At 44.6% G+C, this 18,095-nt stretch overlaps 3 protein-coding genes across 4 annotated transcripts; 2 read left to right on the forward strand and 1 right to left on the reverse strand.

Annotated features, from left to right (window-relative positions):
- Positions 1–66: 66 nt before the first annotated feature.
- On the reverse strand, positions 67–924 carry LOC137904062 (arylamine N-acetyltransferase, pineal gland isozyme NAT-10-like). Its single transcript, XM_068748227.1, has one exon. The coding sequence runs from the start codon at positions 922–924 to the stop codon at positions 67–69; it is 858 nt and encodes a 285-aa protein (XP_068604328.1).
- Positions 925–2,593: 1,669 nt separating this feature from the next.
- zdhhc20b (zinc finger DHHC-type palmitoyltransferase 20b) lies at positions 2,594–7,508 on the forward strand. The gene is made up of 12 exons (XM_068747891.1): positions 2,594–2,711; positions 4,456–4,482; positions 4,592–4,686; positions 5,100–5,220; positions 5,302–5,371; positions 5,466–5,498; positions 5,661–5,781; positions 6,389–6,533; positions 6,657–6,783; positions 7,067–7,156; positions 7,272–7,384; positions 7,465–7,508. Exons 1-12 carry the CDS (start codon positions 2,594–2,596, stop codon positions 7,506–7,508), a joined length of 1,104 nt encoding a protein of 367 aa, XP_068603992.1.
- Positions 7,509–13,004: 5,496 nt separating this feature from the next.
- On the forward strand, positions 13,005–17,489 carry slc51a (solute carrier family 51 member A). Of its 2 annotated transcripts, none has more exons than XM_068748039.1 (8): positions 13,005–13,166; positions 14,222–14,373; positions 14,450–14,523; positions 14,724–14,882; positions 15,959–16,070; positions 16,670–16,816; positions 16,917–17,022; positions 17,143–17,489. In XM_068748039.1, the coding sequence occupies exons 1-8, from the start codon at positions 13,091–13,093 to the stop codon at positions 17,289–17,291; spliced, it is 975 nt and encodes a 324-aa protein (XP_068604140.1). In that variant the 5' UTR covers positions 13,005–13,090; the 3' UTR covers positions 17,292–17,489. The 2 variants fall into 2 exon arrangements, with proteins under 2 accessions (XP_068604140.1, XP_068604141.1); XM_068748040.1 differs by having other exon boundaries at positions 16,934–17,022.
- Positions 17,490–18,095: the final 606 nt, after the last annotated feature.

An 18,095-nucleotide genomic window follows, 5' to 3' on the forward strand; every position in this document is an offset into this window, starting at 1 on the left:
AGGGAAACCAAGATTACAGAGTATGACATTTTTAATTTAAATGTGAGTTAATAAGAAAGTCATGTCTTACACGTCTGTGTCATCAGACCATTTGTTTCCAGTGGAGCCTGGTTGGGGTTGGATTTTCTCATCCTTTGGTGTGAGAGTAGAACTGAGCACAAGTCCAAATTGCTCTGCCAGAATGCCCTGGATCTCCTCGTCCTTGAGTTCCCTGGTGGTGATTTCCATCGTTGGGAATGTGGTGCTGACCAGTCTGCGGCCGATGTAGACGAGAGTCCCGCTTGGCTTTAGAAGCATGCAGATGGACTTGCAGTAGAAGAGGGAGCACGGCGAGCTCTGGTGGTACTGGCACATCTCTGCAAAGTCCTCCAAGCGGCGAGGGTCGAGAGTGAACTTGTACAGCTCTGACCAATGGCAGTCCTCCCGTGCTTTCTCCGGTTTCCACATCACAGCCCTCACGTCCGTGTCTGTTCTGATGTGGTATACCCGCTGGCCCTGTTCCTGGGGGGCACTGGTCTCCAGCGAGAGGGGGAGAAGGAAAATTCTGGAACCGTAGCCGACGTCGCACAACCATCGCTGCCCGTCGAGGCTCACCATGAGGGTCAGATGATCAAAAGGTGGTCTATATGAACCGGTCTGTTCGTTCTTCACCTGGCCTGAGAGCAAGGTGACGTGGAAGCACAGTTCCCTGAGTAGCCATGAGAAAAGGCCGTTCAACTCGTAGCAGAAGCCGCCGCGGTTCTTCTTCACTATCTTGTCGTACAGAAGCGGAAGCTCAAGCGTGACTCGACCGCCGCTGTGCACGGTGAGGTTCTCGAACGGCACCGAATGCAGGTGACACTTGTGGACCGCGCGAAGCACGTCCAGCGTGGGTTCAAGTGGGCCAGAGTAGCCGATGCGAGACAAGTATTGATTCACGTCCATCGCGTCCAACAGGAGTCAGCCCGAACGTTCAGCGCCTACTTCCTTCAATCGAAAGCAGCACCGCCCTTTGAGACTTGTTAAAGTTACAACCAAGTGAACTCTGACTTTATTGGGAGAGAGCAAAGTCTGCTGCAGCACAATAAACGGAGTTATCACATTAAAATGTATAAAAGCATAACAATCATGTACATGTATGTGTACATCTGGTGTGCTGCTATTGTGTATACAGTGTAGCCCACATTAAAATAATATTTACAAATAAATTCTGGTATTGGGCTAAAATACTATTATGAAGGGTAGCCGGAGTATTCAAAGTATTCTACTTATTTAATATCTAACTTTACACTTTCATGTAGTACCGGCAAATACAGACTATGAGAAGGAAGAGTTTCCTTTGGTTCAGTTTAATTTTGATTAATGACACCTGGATTTTAATTCGACATTAATTAATTTGCCTTTAATCAGACAGTTAAGTGTATGATTTTTCTAAAATATTCACTGGCCCTTAAAAAGCACTAACTTGTTGCGTTTGTTCTTTTTTTTTTACTGCCTTCACGCTTTAAATTATTAAGTCTTGCAAGATGACGATATCTGATATTAAAAGAATAAATTCTACAATGATTCTGATAGTATTAATGTAATAATCACTCTGTCTCTGCAGCAGGGCTGACTTAGTGAGAGGACATTGCATGCATGTGACATAATGTCCGTACTATGGACTGCCTGTCCATAAAACAGACAGTCACACTGGTCGATAGTCGACATCGTAAGGTCGTAGCTAACACTAAATACATGCGTAGGAATTTTTTGGCCAGTGACTATTATAACCAGTAGTACATGGTGCATCCTGGATTCTGGATCACTTTGAAATCTTCGGTAACATTGCAATCAATGCCACTTCAAAATTTGTTCCTCAATATCTTGGTTGATTATTGACCAATGTTTATGGAATTTGACACAGTCGGGTAGGAGTCAGAATGGAGTCAGTAAAAAATAAAATAAATATTAAAAAAAACATTTAATGATTCAAAAAATCTCTTGAGTTTCTCAGTCAAAACAGTGCAAATATTTACATTTAAAAAAGATAGAAGAGATGGGTAAAGGGGAAACATATTGTAACGCTAGGGGGGGTCAGAGTTCAAGAAAACACATGAAATACAGTACAAATACCAATAATCTTAATTGTTGTCTTTTATTTCTCAGACATTTTAATTGAAATGATGTATTGTTTGAAGCTATTGTAAGATGCAGCTAAACAAGGCCATTTTCCAGAACATTTACATAAACAGATATGATACTTTGACAACAATAATAAAAGATGACTTTAATAAACTCAGTCACTTTTCTGTGAATTAGATTCAAACAAGCCAATTAGTACATTCTTCCAATGCATAATGAAGTGTTTTTCAATGTTTCTGCCAAAAAGTTAGAACACATTGACATTTCCAGAATAGATGGACAATATTACGCCTTTATTCTCGTAATGTAAAGAAAAATGTCTTAGAATGGCCCTAATACTCTGTCGTAGTTTTGAAACCACTTACGCTTACATATAAAACGTCGTTATTCCAAATTACCGTAAGGTTTATATTAACGACGCACACAAAATTGGCTTTCGGCTCGCGTGACGTCACACGCCGACACTCCCTTCTCAGCGAGGAGACTAAAGATGGCGCCCACACACGTCCTGAGATGCTGTCAGCGGGGCTTGGCTTGGATACCTGTGGTTTTTATCGCCCTGGTCGTCTGCTGGTCGTACTACGCTTACGTGGTGGAGCTGTGCGTGTGTGAGTACGAGTCCCGTCTGCCGTTTGCTCATTGTGTCCGTCCACAGAGCTGCTGCTGCTGCCGCTGGGCAGCCGGAAGTAGATGGACGGCTGCTCAACAATGGTGAAGGCGCGGACTCTAGATGAAGCTAATTAAACGCTAGCCGCCGGCGCTTCGGGCAGGATTTAAAGGTGTTTACGCGCTGGGCACAGAGCAGCCTTCACCGCGCTTCTGACATTGCTGGTTGTCGACTCGAGGTAAAGGCTGTCCGGATTTGAAGGCTAACCAGACGGGCTGTAATTAGCCTGCTGGTGCTGCTCGGCTGCAGGTTTGCCTTTGATGGCTCTAGAATTTAGAGTAATTAAATGGTTTAGATCTGCCTTATTATGGTCTGAACTGGGACTGATCTGCCTTATTATGGTCTGAACTGGGACTGATCTGCCTTATTATGGTCTGAACTGGGACTGATCTGCCTTATTATGGTCTGAACTGGGACTGATTTACCTTATTATGGTCTGAACTGGGACTGATCGACCTTATTATGGTCTGAACTGGGACTGGTTTACCTTATTATGGTCTGAACTGGGACTGATTTACCTTATTATGGTCTGAACTGGGACTGATCTGCCTTATTATGGTCTGAACTGGGACTGATCTGCCTTATTATGGTCTGAACTGGGACTGATCTGCCTTATTATGGTCTGAACTGGGACTGACTTACCTTATTATGGTCTGAACTGGGACTGATTTACCTTATTATGGTCTGAACTGGGACTGATCTGCCTTATTATGGTCTGAACTGGGACTGATCTGCCTTATTATGGTCTGAACTGGGACTGATCTGCCTTATTATGGTCTGAACTGGGACTGATCTGCCTTATTATGGTCTGAACTGGGACTGATCTGCCTTATTATGGTCTGAACTGGGACTGACTTACCTTATTATGGTCTGAACTGGGACTGACTTACCTCATTATGGTCTGAACTGGGACTGATTTTCCTTACTATGGTCTGAACTGGGACTGACTTACCTCATTATGGTCTGAACTGGGACTGATTTTCCTTACTATGGTCTGAACTGGGACTGATTTTCCTTACTATGGTCTGAACTGGGACTGATTTATTGCTCCAGTTCCCAAACGTTTTCATATATGAGCATCACAACAAAGTTTGTTTTCAGGGTCTAATTATATATGTTCAGTCTATATGAAAATAACAAGCTGTGTACTTCCATAAATCTCTCTCTCTCTCTCTCTCTCTCTCTCTCTCTCTCTCTCTCTCTCTCTCACACACACACACTTGGGTTCAGGGATCCCCCCTGAGTCTCTAGTCTGCTTCAGTATTTTGAATCGGCTGTTAAGAGTCACATGAAGATTGCAGCGTTCTCCAGTCCTGCCCTGAGACAACAGATGAAGTTCTCTTAGGCGCTCGTGGATGGAAAATGGCTGTCTGTGGAGGAAGGCTGTCACGTGTCTGGGATCAGCCCCATACTTGATCATGTGGCTGGATTGTCTTGTTGTCTGGAGGATGGTGCTAAAAATGTTAACATGGCTTTGTGTGTGTGTGTGTGTATTTACACATTTTTTGTACGTTTCTTGTGTGTGAACATGAGCCGAGGCAGAACTAGAATTCTGAATTTGATTGACTTGTGGTTGTTTTTAAAGCATTTTTCTTTCATCTAAATGAGCTCCCGGGCCGATCTATATGCACTGATTGCCTCTATTTTCTTATGTAATGATTTTTTTTTCTGTCTGTCTGTTGCAGTCACCATCAAGGGTGCAGGAGAGCAGAGTAAGTGTCTTGACAAATCAAAATGTATTTAAGACGTAACTCTTTAACGGCGCCGAGCGATGCTGTTTGTCTCTGACACTTTGCCCCCCCCCCCCCCCCCCCCACCCAGTTGCCTACCTGATCTTCTTCCACCTCTCTTTCATCATGTTTGTGTGGTCTTACTGGAAGACCATCTTCACCAAACCTGCCAACCCCTCCAAAGAGGTACCAAAAACCATGTTTGTGTTTCTTTCCCCTATCTTTTGCAGCGTGCTTGTTCCTCGCAGCCTCGATGAGAAATTACAGTAAGATTCCCAATTTGAGGAAAGGTTAATGGGAAGAAAGAATTTCCGACACGGTGTCTTCTGCAGAGTAAAGTTTCCTCGGATGTTTTACTGTTTCCTGGTGAATGCTGCCGTGGAAACCGAAATCCTCTCCCCGTTCTGGTTTCCGCTGTAGCAGATGGTGAAAGTGAGGCTGATGGGAACAAGTATGAGCAAGGATGGGGGGGGGGGGGGGGGGGTCTTTATTCTTTTGACCAAAAACACTGCGCAGTAATATTTATTCCATAATGGGGAAAACGTAGCCAAAAAAAAAGTGTCTTTCTAGATTTGATTCTTTTTTTTTATTCACTTCAGTTTTGCCTCCCCAAAGCCGAGAAGGAGCGATACGAGAAGGAAGAGAGGCCGGAGTCGCAGCAGGAGATCCTGAGTAGGGCGGCCGGCAGGCTGCCGCTCTACTCTCGCACGGGAGCTGGAGGTACGCCCGAATGTCGACGGCTCGAACCTCTCCTGTCTCTCCGTCCGATAACGAGGAACCTGTTGTGTTGACGCCATGCAGCTCTCCGTTACTGCGACCGCTGTCAAGTGATCAAGCCGGACCGCTGTCACCACTGCTCTGCGTGTGACATGTGAGGGAAGTCTTTATTTATCCAGCGGCAGCTTGCTCTTTCTCTTTTTTTTTTTTAATCATGTTTATTTTCTGTCCGCCTGTTTTTGCGGAAGGTGCGTGCTGAAGATGGACCACCATTGTCCCTGGTACGTTCCCGACCAGAGCAGCGTTTGAGCCTGACATTTCAGAGCGCGCTGTCGCCCGATGCGTTCAGGAACAAGTTAATCATGGACGCCTTTCAGGAAGTGATGTTAAACATGCCCTTCCTGTGCGTGTGTGTGTGCGTGTGTGCGTGCGCGCTGCTTCAGGGTGAACAACTGCGTGGGGTTCTCCAACTACAAGTTTTTCATCCTCTTCCTGGCGTACTCGCTGGTCTACTGTTTGTTCATTGCGGCCACCGTACTGCAGTATTTCATCAAGTTCTGGACGGTGAGTCGCGTCGTACCGTCAGCGTGTTCGTTTGTGCGTGGCGCTGACCTCTCCTCTGTTTTCTCTGGCCTCACTTGCCCTTCACCCCCCTGACCTCTCCCGCCGTCGTACCCGGTTGTCACACACTAGGCCATTGTTCTCGGATCTCTCTCTTTTCTTTGTCATTGCCGTGTTTTTTTTTTGGGACCAACACGATTTCCTGTTCATCCATGGAACACTTTGTACCTTCAGCCGCTCCCCGTTTCTCCCAACGTGGCTTTAACTCATGTGTGCCCCCTAACCGTAACCGTAAATGTTTCCTCCCCTCCCACCCGTTCTCCCCCGGCGTTGCTAACCGGCTTTCTTTCTATTTGTACTAAAGCTTTGTCGGAGGAAATCGGCAGAGAACTGCCCGAAGGTAATCGCGCCATCGATCCAAGCCTTTCGTGTCACACTTTGTTGCCTTGTGTTGTGTTGCAACGTGCACGCGCTGGTGTGGTTCTGTTCTTCTTTTCTATTTCTCTGCCTGCCTTCTTGCATACATTTCCTGTCTTTCATAAATGTTACGTAAAAAAATGTCATTAAATCTTCTCTCGCCCTCGTTCTCTCCTGTCTCTCCCCCCCCCAGAATGAACTTGAGAACGAAGTACGAGACCCTCAAGCCAAATTTCACGTCTTATTCCTTTTCTTTGTGGCGGCGATGTTCTGTATCAGCATTCTGTCCCTCTTCAGCTACCACCTGTGGCTTGTGGGGAAGAACCGGTCGACAATAGGTAACGATCACACGCAATGAAATGACAACGCGTCTTTGTCCAGCCTCGACTCTTTAAAAATACTCTACTTTTCCATTGTCACCGGTTGTTAAATGTTCCGTGTGCTATTCTCTGTCCTCGCAGAGGCGTTCAGAGCGCCGGTCTTTAGGACAGGCTCCGATAAGAACGGCTTCTCTCTGGGTTTCCGGAAGAACATCGCTCAGGTTTTTGGAGACCAGAAGAAGTATTGGCTGCTGCCCGTCTTCACCAGGTAACCGAGACGTTGCTGAGGGCCGTTCCAGCGGTCTACATTTTCAAAAATGGACATTAATATTCATGTTTGGCTGAATTCAAACAGTCAAACTCTTGACCTACTTTCTCAAATGATAATTATTTAGTTGAATCTACATTGTAATGAAGGGAATGATCTTGCCGCCTGAATCTGACACCAGTGCCTTCATGCTAACGAATGGGGCAGTTAGCTTAGCTGCAGTTAAAGCAGAAGTCGAGTGCAACTTCTCCTGACTTTCCTCTGTTCTCCCTCTTTATTCCAGTCAGGGAGACGGTCTGACATTCCCGACGCGGCTCGTCAACGCCGATGTGGAGCAGGCCACGGTGAACCTGCACCCAGAGTCCAATAAGAGGTGATGCATCTTCGTAGCAATAAAATATTTACTTGACGGGAGTCTCTGACAGTTATTTATATTTCGGATATGCGTTGCTGGCGCATCATTTTGTATTTGTGGTGGATTTTTCCAGGGCTGCCGATGTTTCCGTGGGCCCCTTCAACGAGCCGCAGAACAGCCTCTTCGTCAACCAGCAGCACGCCAACGACATCGGAGACCATCTGGCGAGTAACGCCCTCACATCAGGTGAGCGCTAAGGTAGAAACGACACGCATCGGATCTCTGCGTGGCGTCCAGTTTGCCTCATCGACCTCTCTGTGTTACAGCTGAAAGCGAAACCATTACACTGTCCTTGGAGAGCGAGTCTTAACCAGGTGAATGTGAGTCGGCAGCCAGCCTGTGCGTCACCATGTTGGGGAGACTGACTGGAATCAACAGAGATGTGCCTGTGAGCTTTCTTTTTTTGCTCCACAGGACAAACTCCTCGTCATCTAATTCGATGCCTTAAGCAACGCCACAGTTTCATTTGCCACAATGACAAACGGTGTTCCAGCGCGGCCTCGTTCAGAATAACTATGGACTTCATTTATTTTACATGCACCTGCGGCACTAACCCCCCCCCCCCCCAGGACATGAAATGAACACAGTAACACGTTCATCTCTATACGTATTTCATGCATCGTGCCGTTTTTCCTCGCAATTGAAGCATTAATTAATGAACAAAAATGAGACTCCAGGAGGGAGTGAGAGCGACGTTCTCTCGTTTTAATGAGAATGTTTCCGTGCCAATTGTTTCCTGATTTTGCAAGGACTTGTTTTCTTTGGCACAAAGCTGCATTGAAGAGCGGCAGCCTGGAGCAGCATGTTTTCTTTTCTAGTAGCTCTCTCTCTTCCTTTCAGAAACACAGATATGGATAACTCTACCTTTTTTCTATTTTTTTGTTTTTTGTCTTTGACTCATAACGGAGGGAATTTTTGGTCCGCACCTTTTCAGACGGATGTTTTCCACCAGAGCCTGGACTATCTAACAGAACAGTGGACTGTAGTCCTTTGGTGGTGCCGTTTTGGATAACAGAGCACAAGAAGGCACATTTGCACTTTGTTGGTTATCAATGTCCATCAAATGGGGTGCTGCTTTTTTTGTTATCACCTCCAAAAAAAAAAGCATCATGAGTGTCTGATGTTGGATGATCTTGGGGTTTTCTGTGTGTGAGCGCATGTAAAAGTTGAACTGGCAGTGTTTTTGTTTTTTAAGAACCAATAAAATGCATTGTTATGGCAACGTTGTGTTAAACTAAGCTGCCTTTACGTGGGCAGTTTGAACTGTTTCACACTGTGCAATGTGCAGCATTATAGCACTTCCTATGCTTTTTTTCAGTTTGATCAGTTTATCATATAGCAAATGTTGATCAGTGATTCTTAACCCAAACAGTACGCCCTGTTTCGGTGCAGCTTCAGCCTTGATGAAGACACAAGCTCTTATTCAGGGCTGAGTTGGCGGAACGTCTGAATCTGAAGTGTTTACAACCTTTATCCTCACTTGCTATCACAACCAAACCTTTTGCCGGACGTCGTGACGGTATTTGATACTGTCCGTGTGTCCCTCCTGCCTGTCGTGGGCTGTGATGTCCTTACAATATCAGTGCTCGCCAGCAGGGGGAGACAAACGCTGTTAGCTGATATCAACATGTGGCTCAGGGCTCAATTTACTTTCAGTCTATTTGCAGGTGTAGTTTTCTTTTAGAGATATTTCATCTTATTAAAATGCAGTATCCAAAAATGTGTATTTTATTTTAAGTGAAGGTGAATTGAATCCATCCGGTTAACTAAAAATAAAAAAATCGACGTATTGATGACATCAGCTCGCCTTGTAAGGTCGGTGTGTGCTTTGGGAGTGACCTTGAGCTGTTAAAGGAACTTGACAAACATCTGGGATGTTGCTGTAGGTCTAATAGCATCACAGAAAGCGTAACATGTGAATGGACTTCCTGTCTGTGTCACCAAATAACAGTTGAATGAATGGCGTCCCTTTTCAATGCATTCTGTTATTCATAGATTCAGATTGGAGGCCGAGCTTGACGGTCACTGCCCCAGGGTTTGTCCTGAACTGACCGTGGGCAAACCTCCCAACTCGACTCCTGTGATTAAATGGTTTACGGCTGTCTCTGTGGTGCAGAGTGAGTTAGTGCTGTTAAGTGTTGTGTTTCCAAGCCTTCCTCTGGACTATGTTTACACCGGCTCCCTCTGACCCTTTGAGTCCTTGTGTATTTATTTTATGCCCTTTTTACCAACAGCTGATCAGACTATTCTGCTCATGTTGCCCGATGCATAAAGGCTCGCTGTGGATTGATGTCAGTTTAGCTGATAAAAGAGCAGTCAGATCTCAATCCAGGCCGATCGCCCCCCCCCCCCCAACGTTTAAAGAAAAGACTAATCTGTACATCTGTCTGCTTCATTCTTGTTATCACTCGTTGGATTTGTCATTCTAAAAATATTTGTTCCCTGGGGTGTTTGTCTTTGACACGTAAGTGTACTTGTGTTTTGTAATGCCTAATTGAGTGTTCTTTTGTAATACGTTTTGTCTTGTGGGGGGGGGGGGGGGTGCTTCTTTGCAGTAATAGGATTTTTACATCGGTGTACATAAGGTGTGACTGCTCAAAAGCAGCTTCTGTAAAAGTGTGTCTTGCCGTGCTAACGGTGATTCTGGTGTTCAAAGTGACTTCGATGGGCGTGTCACGTATTAAATAAGCCTAACTATTGTTTCGACTTTATAATTAAAGCCATACAAATTTCTGTAAAAATGAAAGAAGGATCTAAAAACGTCAGTGAATCACTCTTTTCCCGACAACGTTCAGCATTGCAGATTGTTTGCCTCTGACGACTCGCTTACTGCATTTAGAAGGGTTTTGTTACGATGTCCTGTTTTACAATGTGTGTAAATATAAATTGATAATGTATGAAGATGCTTACATATATATTTTTCTTGTCTGATTAATTTTACTGTTCCTATTTTGTGAATGAAGTACATGCCTTGACTAAATTAACATGAAAATAATAAATGTTTTTCTTAAAAGTCTGAATTTGCTCATCAATTGTTGTTGTTTTTTGGGGATTGAGCAATTCAAGATATTTTCCACTATTTTATATTTGTGCTATTACGACACAATCAGATTCCAGATGGGCACTAAGGGAAAAACATCCATGTTCTCATTCTATGAGGAGTTTGTGTCTCGACAACAACCTGCATTCTGTTTCGTATGAACTTTTAAATGATTAATCGGTGCAGAAAAACAAAGAAACATCGACTGGATTCTACATTTTACACGTCGTGTTATCGCTGCCCTTCCTTCGGCGTTGACTCCAGCAGCAACCTTCGTCATGAACTGGCGTCTCCTCTGTGCACACGCCCTCGCTGCTGCAGGGTGTGTTCCGGCCAGAGCCGGGCCATCTTTCCCCAGAAGTCGGGCTGACGTGCTTTCCCAGGCAGCGCCAGTGGAAGGTTGTCCAGCTTGAAGTCCATCAGATATTTCTGATTGATTTGGCATGACCTGGTCTTCAATGGTCCAAAGTTTGATCGTTTTTGTTTAGATAGCCTCATCCTTGATTGTGGAAACCTGACTTCTGCATTTGCATCGTGCTTTTTTGGCAGAAGGGGAAAATATATCAGAGTTCTTAGAATGAGGCGTGACATTAAAAAGTCTCTCGTGCATTTGGCACAAACAGGTGTTTGGCTCTGTGCTGTCAGAAAGGCAAACGCTATGAGATGAACTCGGACATGAGCTAAAACAGGCGCGTGGCTTCGTGCTCACTGAAACCGGATGAACTCTTGACTGTCTGACTCCCGGGCCCTTGACTTCTGCTGTGGAGTCTGGTGGAGACGGTGCTGCTTAGGGCAGCAAACATTCCTGATGCCTCACTTTAATTTCCTGAGAAAAATTCTCCACTTCACAGGGTGAATGTTTGCAATCAACGTTCTCCACTTCACCCTGTCCTTTGCATCATCCTCCCCAACACCAGCCACTCTCATGTCCTCCCTCACTACATCCCTGTATCTTCTCCTGGGTCGACCTCTAGCCCTGTTCTCTGGCATCCTCAGCATCCTTCTACCGATATAGTCCCCGTCTCTCCTCTGGACATGTCCAAACCATCAAAATCTGGTCTCTCCAAAACGTCTAACCTTCACTGTCCCTCTTATTGCCTCATTTCTAATCCTGTCCATCCATGGTCACTCCCAAAGGGGAACCTCAGCATCTTCATCTCCGCCACGTCTAGCTCCGCCTCCTGTCTTTTCCTCAGAGCCACCGTCTTTAAGCCGTCCATCATGGCTGGCCTCACCACTGTCTCGTAGACCTTTCCCTTCATCCTCGCTGATACTCTCCTGCTGAGGTGAAATACTGCTGCACCTGCTGCATTAGAATTCCAGTGTAATATTATATGAAGTGTTGTAAAGTTAAAGAATCATGACTATGGAGTTTTTAGAGTTAGACAGTCCCTTTTTGTATTTGTCTATGCGTGTTTGTAAGACGTGTCCAGTCCCTGCATGGGTATAATCTATGAAGTTAATGACCTCTGTGTCTGCTTTTGAAGGAGGGTAAACAGTGACTTGTTAAAAACCAAACAGGTCTAATGTCCACAAGGCCAAAGAGGCTGCACTTTCACTATAGACATATGGGGGGCTTATCCATTAACATAAGCAGCGAGAGACAGCAGCAGCACTCGGTGCAATCAGGAGACAGCTCAGAGGTGGTCCGTTCATTTTCAGCCTCTATGGAAATGAACTAGAAAATGTCCGATTGAAAGCGGCGCCGCATCGTGTGTCAGCTCCTCAAGGCGGCATCTTCGTCACACCAGTGTTTCTCTTTTTAACCGGAATTCAAATCGACAGTGTCAATTGGAGTCAAATCCAGGTGGGATAATTCAGGAAGTCTTCCCTGGAACACATTTCTATTAATTTCACAAACTCAGGCCAGTCAGGACAAATCTTCCCTGATGAGACTCGTGAGGGCGGAAGGTGCTCCTTGCTCTTCGTCATCATGAACCGCGAAGATGACTCAGCGAAGATGGAAAGTAATTCAGAGATTAGACATGCCCTGTGCAATAAAGGTGAACGCAGTCGGTGGGGTTTTGTCAAGTCCAAAGTCAACAGCCAGCGTAAAATATGTGAAAGATTCAATGAAATTACAGGAAAAAAAATAATATTCACATTTTTATTTAGATGCACCTTTACAAACACATCAGTATCAAATGAGTCTCATTTGATATGACAGCCGTTCTCAATGTTCAATATTCAGTGTGGAATCACACCCCCCCCCCCCCCCCCACACACACACACACACATAAAAGAAACAAGTTGATGATTTAGTTTGGGATCACCAAGGTCTCATTATTATTATTAGTTTGGTACTTATTTAATAAATATTGATCATATTTCACCAGTTGTGTTTTTTTTTCTTCAGGAAGTGGCTCAAAAACCTTTGAAAACAAACCACATTTTGACTTCCTCTACCTCAATCTCGTCAGATTTCCCCCTCGGGCACTTCAATGTTTAGCAAATTGATTCATGCAAGTTAAATGAACGGACTCTTGCCTGACACGTGGCCAAGCCTGCCACAAAGTTTCACCAAAATCCGTCCAGTACTTTTTTAAGTAATCCTGATGATGACCAACAAACAAACAAACGAACAAACTCCCGGTGGGATGAATGCCTGCTCTTTTTTTTAATTTTTTTTTTACGCGCAGCTCACTTTAGTTTACGACAGCGGGGAAGAGGCGGGCCCAACGATTACAACAAGTGTTTCGGGGGGTTCCAGCCAGCAGGCTGATAATCCCTCTGGAAAGTTTGGAGGACGCTCCTTGGAGAGGACGCGCAGCCTGACTTTTACGCACCGAGCGTCAGCGCGTGGAAGCGGGGCTTTGAGATTCCACTGGTAGTCGCGGAGAATACAGCCAGCCATGAATAACGGGTCCAACCGAACGATGGAGCCGAGCTGCACCAGCAGACCTCCTCTCGCCATCGAAATCATCCTCAGTGAGTTAAAAAAGCGGCGTAATGTTTTATTTCCATGTATGTGCATGTATGTTGTTCAGCCATATATGTAAAAATATTTTTTTTTAGAGCGAATGTTTAGTTAAATTTAGGTTAATCCAGAAAAGGCGCCTCCCTGAGCTCTGACAAATGTAATTTCAATTTTGAAAGATCATTATCAATGCATAGCACATAAAATTCTCTTCTCTTCTTCTTTTCTTATGTTTGTGTATTTATATTCTCTAAACAGAGCTCTCACCAATCTTCAAAAAGTTCTGTCTGGAGCACTTTGTGGGGCGACAGCTTTAAAATCCTCCCCTGGATCGGTTCGTCTGACAGAAACTGACCACGAGTCTCCGCTTTACTACACGCGTGTGCAGCCGTGAAGCATGTTAGATGGCTAAGAGCAGAACTAATAGAACACAGAAGGACTAGAATTAACTGTATAGATTCATTCGAGGGGATTTTAAACATCGAAAACGTAAACGTATACCAACTTAACGGGGCCACAGTGACCACCCAGATAGAGGCCGGTAGATGCAAATGTTTGTTTTTGTTTATTTATTTTGGATACCAGTGAATAAATAACTTAATGATTACCAGAATACTCGCAGTCATGGGCAACATGTTGGAACAATTTCCTCAAGCCTTCCTCCCACTCGTCGTTTCATTGTGACTGCATCAGCATCCTCCTATGTCTGCACGTCATACGTTTGAGTTACTGTCGCTGCCACATAGGTTGTCTGTTTATCTGTCACCTTGGGCTTCCATGGCAAAACTCAATAGCTGTTTGATATTTATTCAGGTAACTTTCTATGCACATCGGTATATTGTCAAAGTGATGCCTTTTTCTATTTAAGGAATTGTCATCATTTCTGTGTGTTTTTTTTATTTTAATTAATTTTGCTCATTGTGCGAGTAGGATTTGTCTCCGGGGCGTAGCTCAATAAATATTCTTTCGACTAAAATAGTGCAGATCAAGTTCGGTTCCAGAAATAGATTTGTGGGTCCAGCATCTCAAGCCTCGGTCTCCTGTGTCTTCCCGTCTGTCCCTCCAGAGCTGGACACCTTCGGCATCGTCGTGTACTCCTTGCTCACCTTCATGGCGGCAGTGTCCGTGCTGGTCTACATAGAGGAGTGCGTCTACGTCTACAGGAAAGTGCCGGCCAATAAGAAGAGTGTAATCACCTGGGTGAACGGGGCCGCGCCGGTGAGTAGCAACGCTGCAGAAACATAGAGACTGTCCATATTTCACACTTATAGTTGCTGTTGAATCACTTTTTCAGGTGATTGGCACCATGGCCTGCCTGGGGATGTGGATCCCCAGAGCCACCATGTTTACTGATATGACTTCCGCCTGGTGAGACTCTCTTTCTCTGCTTCTCTTTTGCTCACCTCTTTTACCCGCAGATCCCCCGCTGTAAAAAAAAAAAAAAAGATCACAGAGGGAAAACTTGAACGTCACACCCTGCTGGCGGTTTTATGGGAAACAGTGATTCTGTGATGTAATGTCTGTGGGTTGAGACTTTTGTTGTTCTTCCTGCATCCCCGACTCTGTAGCTACTTTGCCGTTGTGGTGTTCAAGTTCCTGATACTGATGATCGAGGAGGTGGGGGGCGACGAGGCTTTCCTGAGACGAGCGGGGAGACATAAGCTGAAGATCAGCACAGGGCCGTGCTGCTGCTGCTGCCTCTGCCTGCCATATGTTGCCATCACGCGGTAAACACACTTCGATGCATTCTTTCTGCCTTTTCAGGCCGTGAAACAACCGTTGACTTCCTGGAAAAAGCTTGTGAGGAAAAACAGAAGCACATGTTTAAACTCTGTTTCGATCTTGTGTGTGCGTGAAGATCTCACAAGCAGGGCTTCAATTATTTTCACACCTCCGCTAACCTGAGCACCTGCAGCTTTGTCATTCAGCCTTTAGTGACGGCCATTAAATAGAAGGCTACTCCAGCCGGCAAAGGGGGCTCGCTTTAGCTTCGGACAAAGAACAGGAAAAAAATGCAAGTGTGCCTGGAATTTTCACATTTTGTTTTCACCGCAGATAAAACAAACAAGATATAAAATGTTCACCAGTGAGCTTCAGAGATTAAGAAAAGGTTAATTATGATAATTGGATAATTAGAAAAACTACCTACCTACCGGTATATGTATTTAAAAGCTTTAACTATGACACATTTGTGGGAAATACATCAGGATGTCATACTTTGTTGTTAAGCAATCGCTGCCTTGCTGCAAATGAAGCGCAGATCCTGTGCGGTCATGACTGGCTGTAGTTTGGCCTCTTGCATAAGCTCAGGGATGTGTGCACGTAATTGGAGGGTTTGATGTCGGGTGAGCACACGCCTGTTCGTTCAACTCTTGTCACGGCATAGCACGCGGCACGCAGCACATCGCGCCACGCTCCTTCCTGGCTGCGCGTTCCGCGTGCATCGCGTTTTGATGTTGTTGTGTGCATCAGAGAGAGTCGAGTCAGGCCGTCGCTTAAAATGCATTACGCTGAGTGAGCGTGCACAGTGAGCGTGCACTTTTCCACAAAGCTCCATACGCAGATCAAACAATGATGATGATCTGTTAAACAAATCAGACCGGTATGATGTTGTTGTTGATGTGTGAGGACATTTGAACAGGTATATACGTAATAACAAGGTCACTTTCAATTGTCTAAAATATTCTGTGTTCTACTGGGGTTTGGGGAATCCCACAATGAATGTCAAATGTTTGTAGAACCAGAGATGAAGGCCGTTTGTTGCCGTCAGACGGTAAAATCATTTCCTCTTGTCCAAATCCAGGCGCTCTCTCTTCCTGCTCAAGCTCGGCTCCTACCAGTTTGCTCTCCTGAAGCTTGTCTTTACCGTTCTGTCCATTGCCCTCTATACCAATGGAACCTTTGACCTGTCTGATGTGAGTTGGAAAAAGCTGCTCCCTTTACTATTATCTCTGATTTCTGGTTTGTATCACCTATTTCCGAGTTTTTGTTTTTACAAGTGACGAGTCATAAAAACCCAACAGCTTGGATCTACAGCCCAGAACAACATCATTTTGAATTGTTTGCTTGTAATTTAGGATTTTTAAAGACGATTCTAATGCTCTTATTCTTGACGAGTCTCTTAATTTATTAATGCATATTGCTTTTGGAATTCCTGCAGCTCATTCTAAAGACATGATCAAGGCAGTATGAGCTTTTGAATGCCTAATGGATCATGACTTATAGATTTTAAATTTGGATACAGTAAAGTACAATGCAGTTTTTAGACAATTATATTATATCCCAGTGGCTGGTTCCCTAGTTAAAAAGATAAGTACTATAAGTGAACCCAATATGAATTGATAATGGTTCTAGCTCCCTGCGGCCCACAAAGTACAAGCAGAATAATGGATGAAGGAATATCTGAGCCTTAAAGGCCATTTTCTATGTAGCAATTACTTTGTGGCATAAACACTGAGTTCAAATTACCCACCAAATGAATTGCATTAAATGATCATAGGTTTCCATGTTTTAGTTGTCCATCACTGGAGCCACTATATGGATCAACCCGTTCGTGGGCATCTTGACAATTATAGCTCTGTGGCCTGTCGCGATCTTGTTCTTGCACCTGAAGACGACCCTGCGGGCAATCAAGATTGTCCCCAAATATGCCATGTACCAGGTAAGGCGCCAAAGATGCTTTATACGCCTGTGCTGGACACCAGCACTGGCTCTTTTGCCATCTGTTTGTCAGTTTAAGCAGTGCGCGTGTGTGTTTGCAGCTGGTTCTGATCCTCAGTCAGATGCAGACGGCGATCATCAACATCCTGGCTTTGAACGGAAGCATCGCCTGCTCGCCGCCCTTTTCTGCCGCAGCCAGAGGATACAGTGAGTGGGCGTAGAACCCGTCCGTTGATCGACCACCCATCTCTTTGAACTCTCGCAGCTCTTTCCTGATCTTCATTTCCGCCACCTCCTTTGCTCTCCTGTGCCTGTTTGTCTCTGCAGTGATGAGTCAGCAGCTTTTAATCCTGGAGATGTTCATCCTAACACTGGTGACTCGACTGCTGTATCGTCGGCAGTATGAACCTTTACCCGAGGAAGAAGACGATGACAATGAAAACTGCAAGATAACTGCAATACCTGCATCTGTATGAAGACTTAGGTGTGTGTGTGTGTGTGTGTGTGCGCGCCATTTGTACTTCTCTCATGCATATAATTAAGCGATTATATGAATAAAATAAATGAATATGAATATAAATATTAATTGTTTGCAGATTTGTGTTGTGGGTGTTCGTTCAGGGCCAGAAAATTGCAGACTGCTGCTGCAATAATTTTTCTCTTTGCTTCATTCTAAGGTGTTGTATAACAAAAAAAGAAAACAGTCGGACAGTGCAGACCTTCACCAAGCAGCTCATTCCCATCCTAATTAGATTTACGCATCCACATGGTGATCTGTATCATCAAAAGTTTCTAGATTGTTCTTGGTATCTTTCTAGATGTTGTACCTGGAATCTTCTCGAGTGATTCCTCGTTTAGGGTCCAGTTCCACCCATCACCGCTGAGACTTCTTTGAATTTCACTTTACTCTCTCTTCCAGTTCTTATGTTTGCAAACTTCTCACCGTCCTATTTCTTGATGTGTTTGTAAATTGGGATTGCTGCATCTATCACAACTGCCTTCTTCTACCCTCTGTAAGCATTCTAAATATCTATGTAACTTTATATATTGTAGAGTAGTTTGTTTCACAGGATTTCAAATTCAGCTGCCCCGTTGCGCTGCGGTTTTCGTTATGTCCTACAGGTGGCAGCAGAAACAACGTAAAGACCTGAACAACCTGTCTTCATCTTGTTCGTTGTTATCGCTACTGTAACGGTCCTCCACATCTGTGGAGTTGTCCATAAACTATTTAGAAATATCCATTTTACGAATGGATTTTGATGATATATTGTTGGGGGTGG

Source organism: Brachionichthys hirsutus, chromosome 14 (assembly GCF_040956055.1).
Source record: "Brachionichthys hirsutus isolate HB-005 chromosome 14, CSIRO-AGI_Bhir_v1, whole genome shotgun sequence".
NCBI classification, from domain to species: Eukaryota; Metazoa; Chordata; class Actinopteri; order Lophiiformes; family Brachionichthyidae; genus Brachionichthys; species Brachionichthys hirsutus.

Excerpts from the sequence above, each read along its gene's own strand:
- LOC137904062 (XM_068748227.1), bottom strand. The coding sequence starts at position 924 with ATGGACGTGAATCAATACTTGTCTCGCATCGGCTACTCTGGCCCACTT.
- zdhhc20b (XM_068747891.1), top strand. The coding sequence starts at position 2,594 with ATGGCGCCCACACACGTCCTGAGATGCTGTCAGCGGGGCTTGGCTTGG. Across the intron at positions 4,687-5,099 it reads CTGCCAACCCCTCCAAAGAG|TTTTGCCTCCCCAAAGCCGA; the intron begins GTACCAAAAACC and ends TATTCACTTCAG. Across the intron at positions 5,782-6,388 it reads ATTTCATCAAGTTCTGGACG|AATGAACTTGAGAACGAAGT; the intron begins GTGAGTCGCGTC and ends TCCCCCCCCCAG.
- slc51a (XM_068748039.1), top strand. The coding sequence starts at position 13,091 with ATGAATAACGGGTCCAACCGAACGATGGAGCCGAGCTGCACCAGCAGA. Across the intron at positions 13,167-14,221 it reads CGCCATCGAAATCATCCTCA|AGCTGGACACCTTCGGCATC; the intron begins GTGAGTTAAAAA and ends CTGTCCCTCCAG. Across the intron at positions 14,883-15,958 it reads CCATATGTTGCCATCACGCG|GCGCTCTCTCTTCCTGCTCA; the intron begins GTAAACACACTT and ends GTCCAAATCCAG.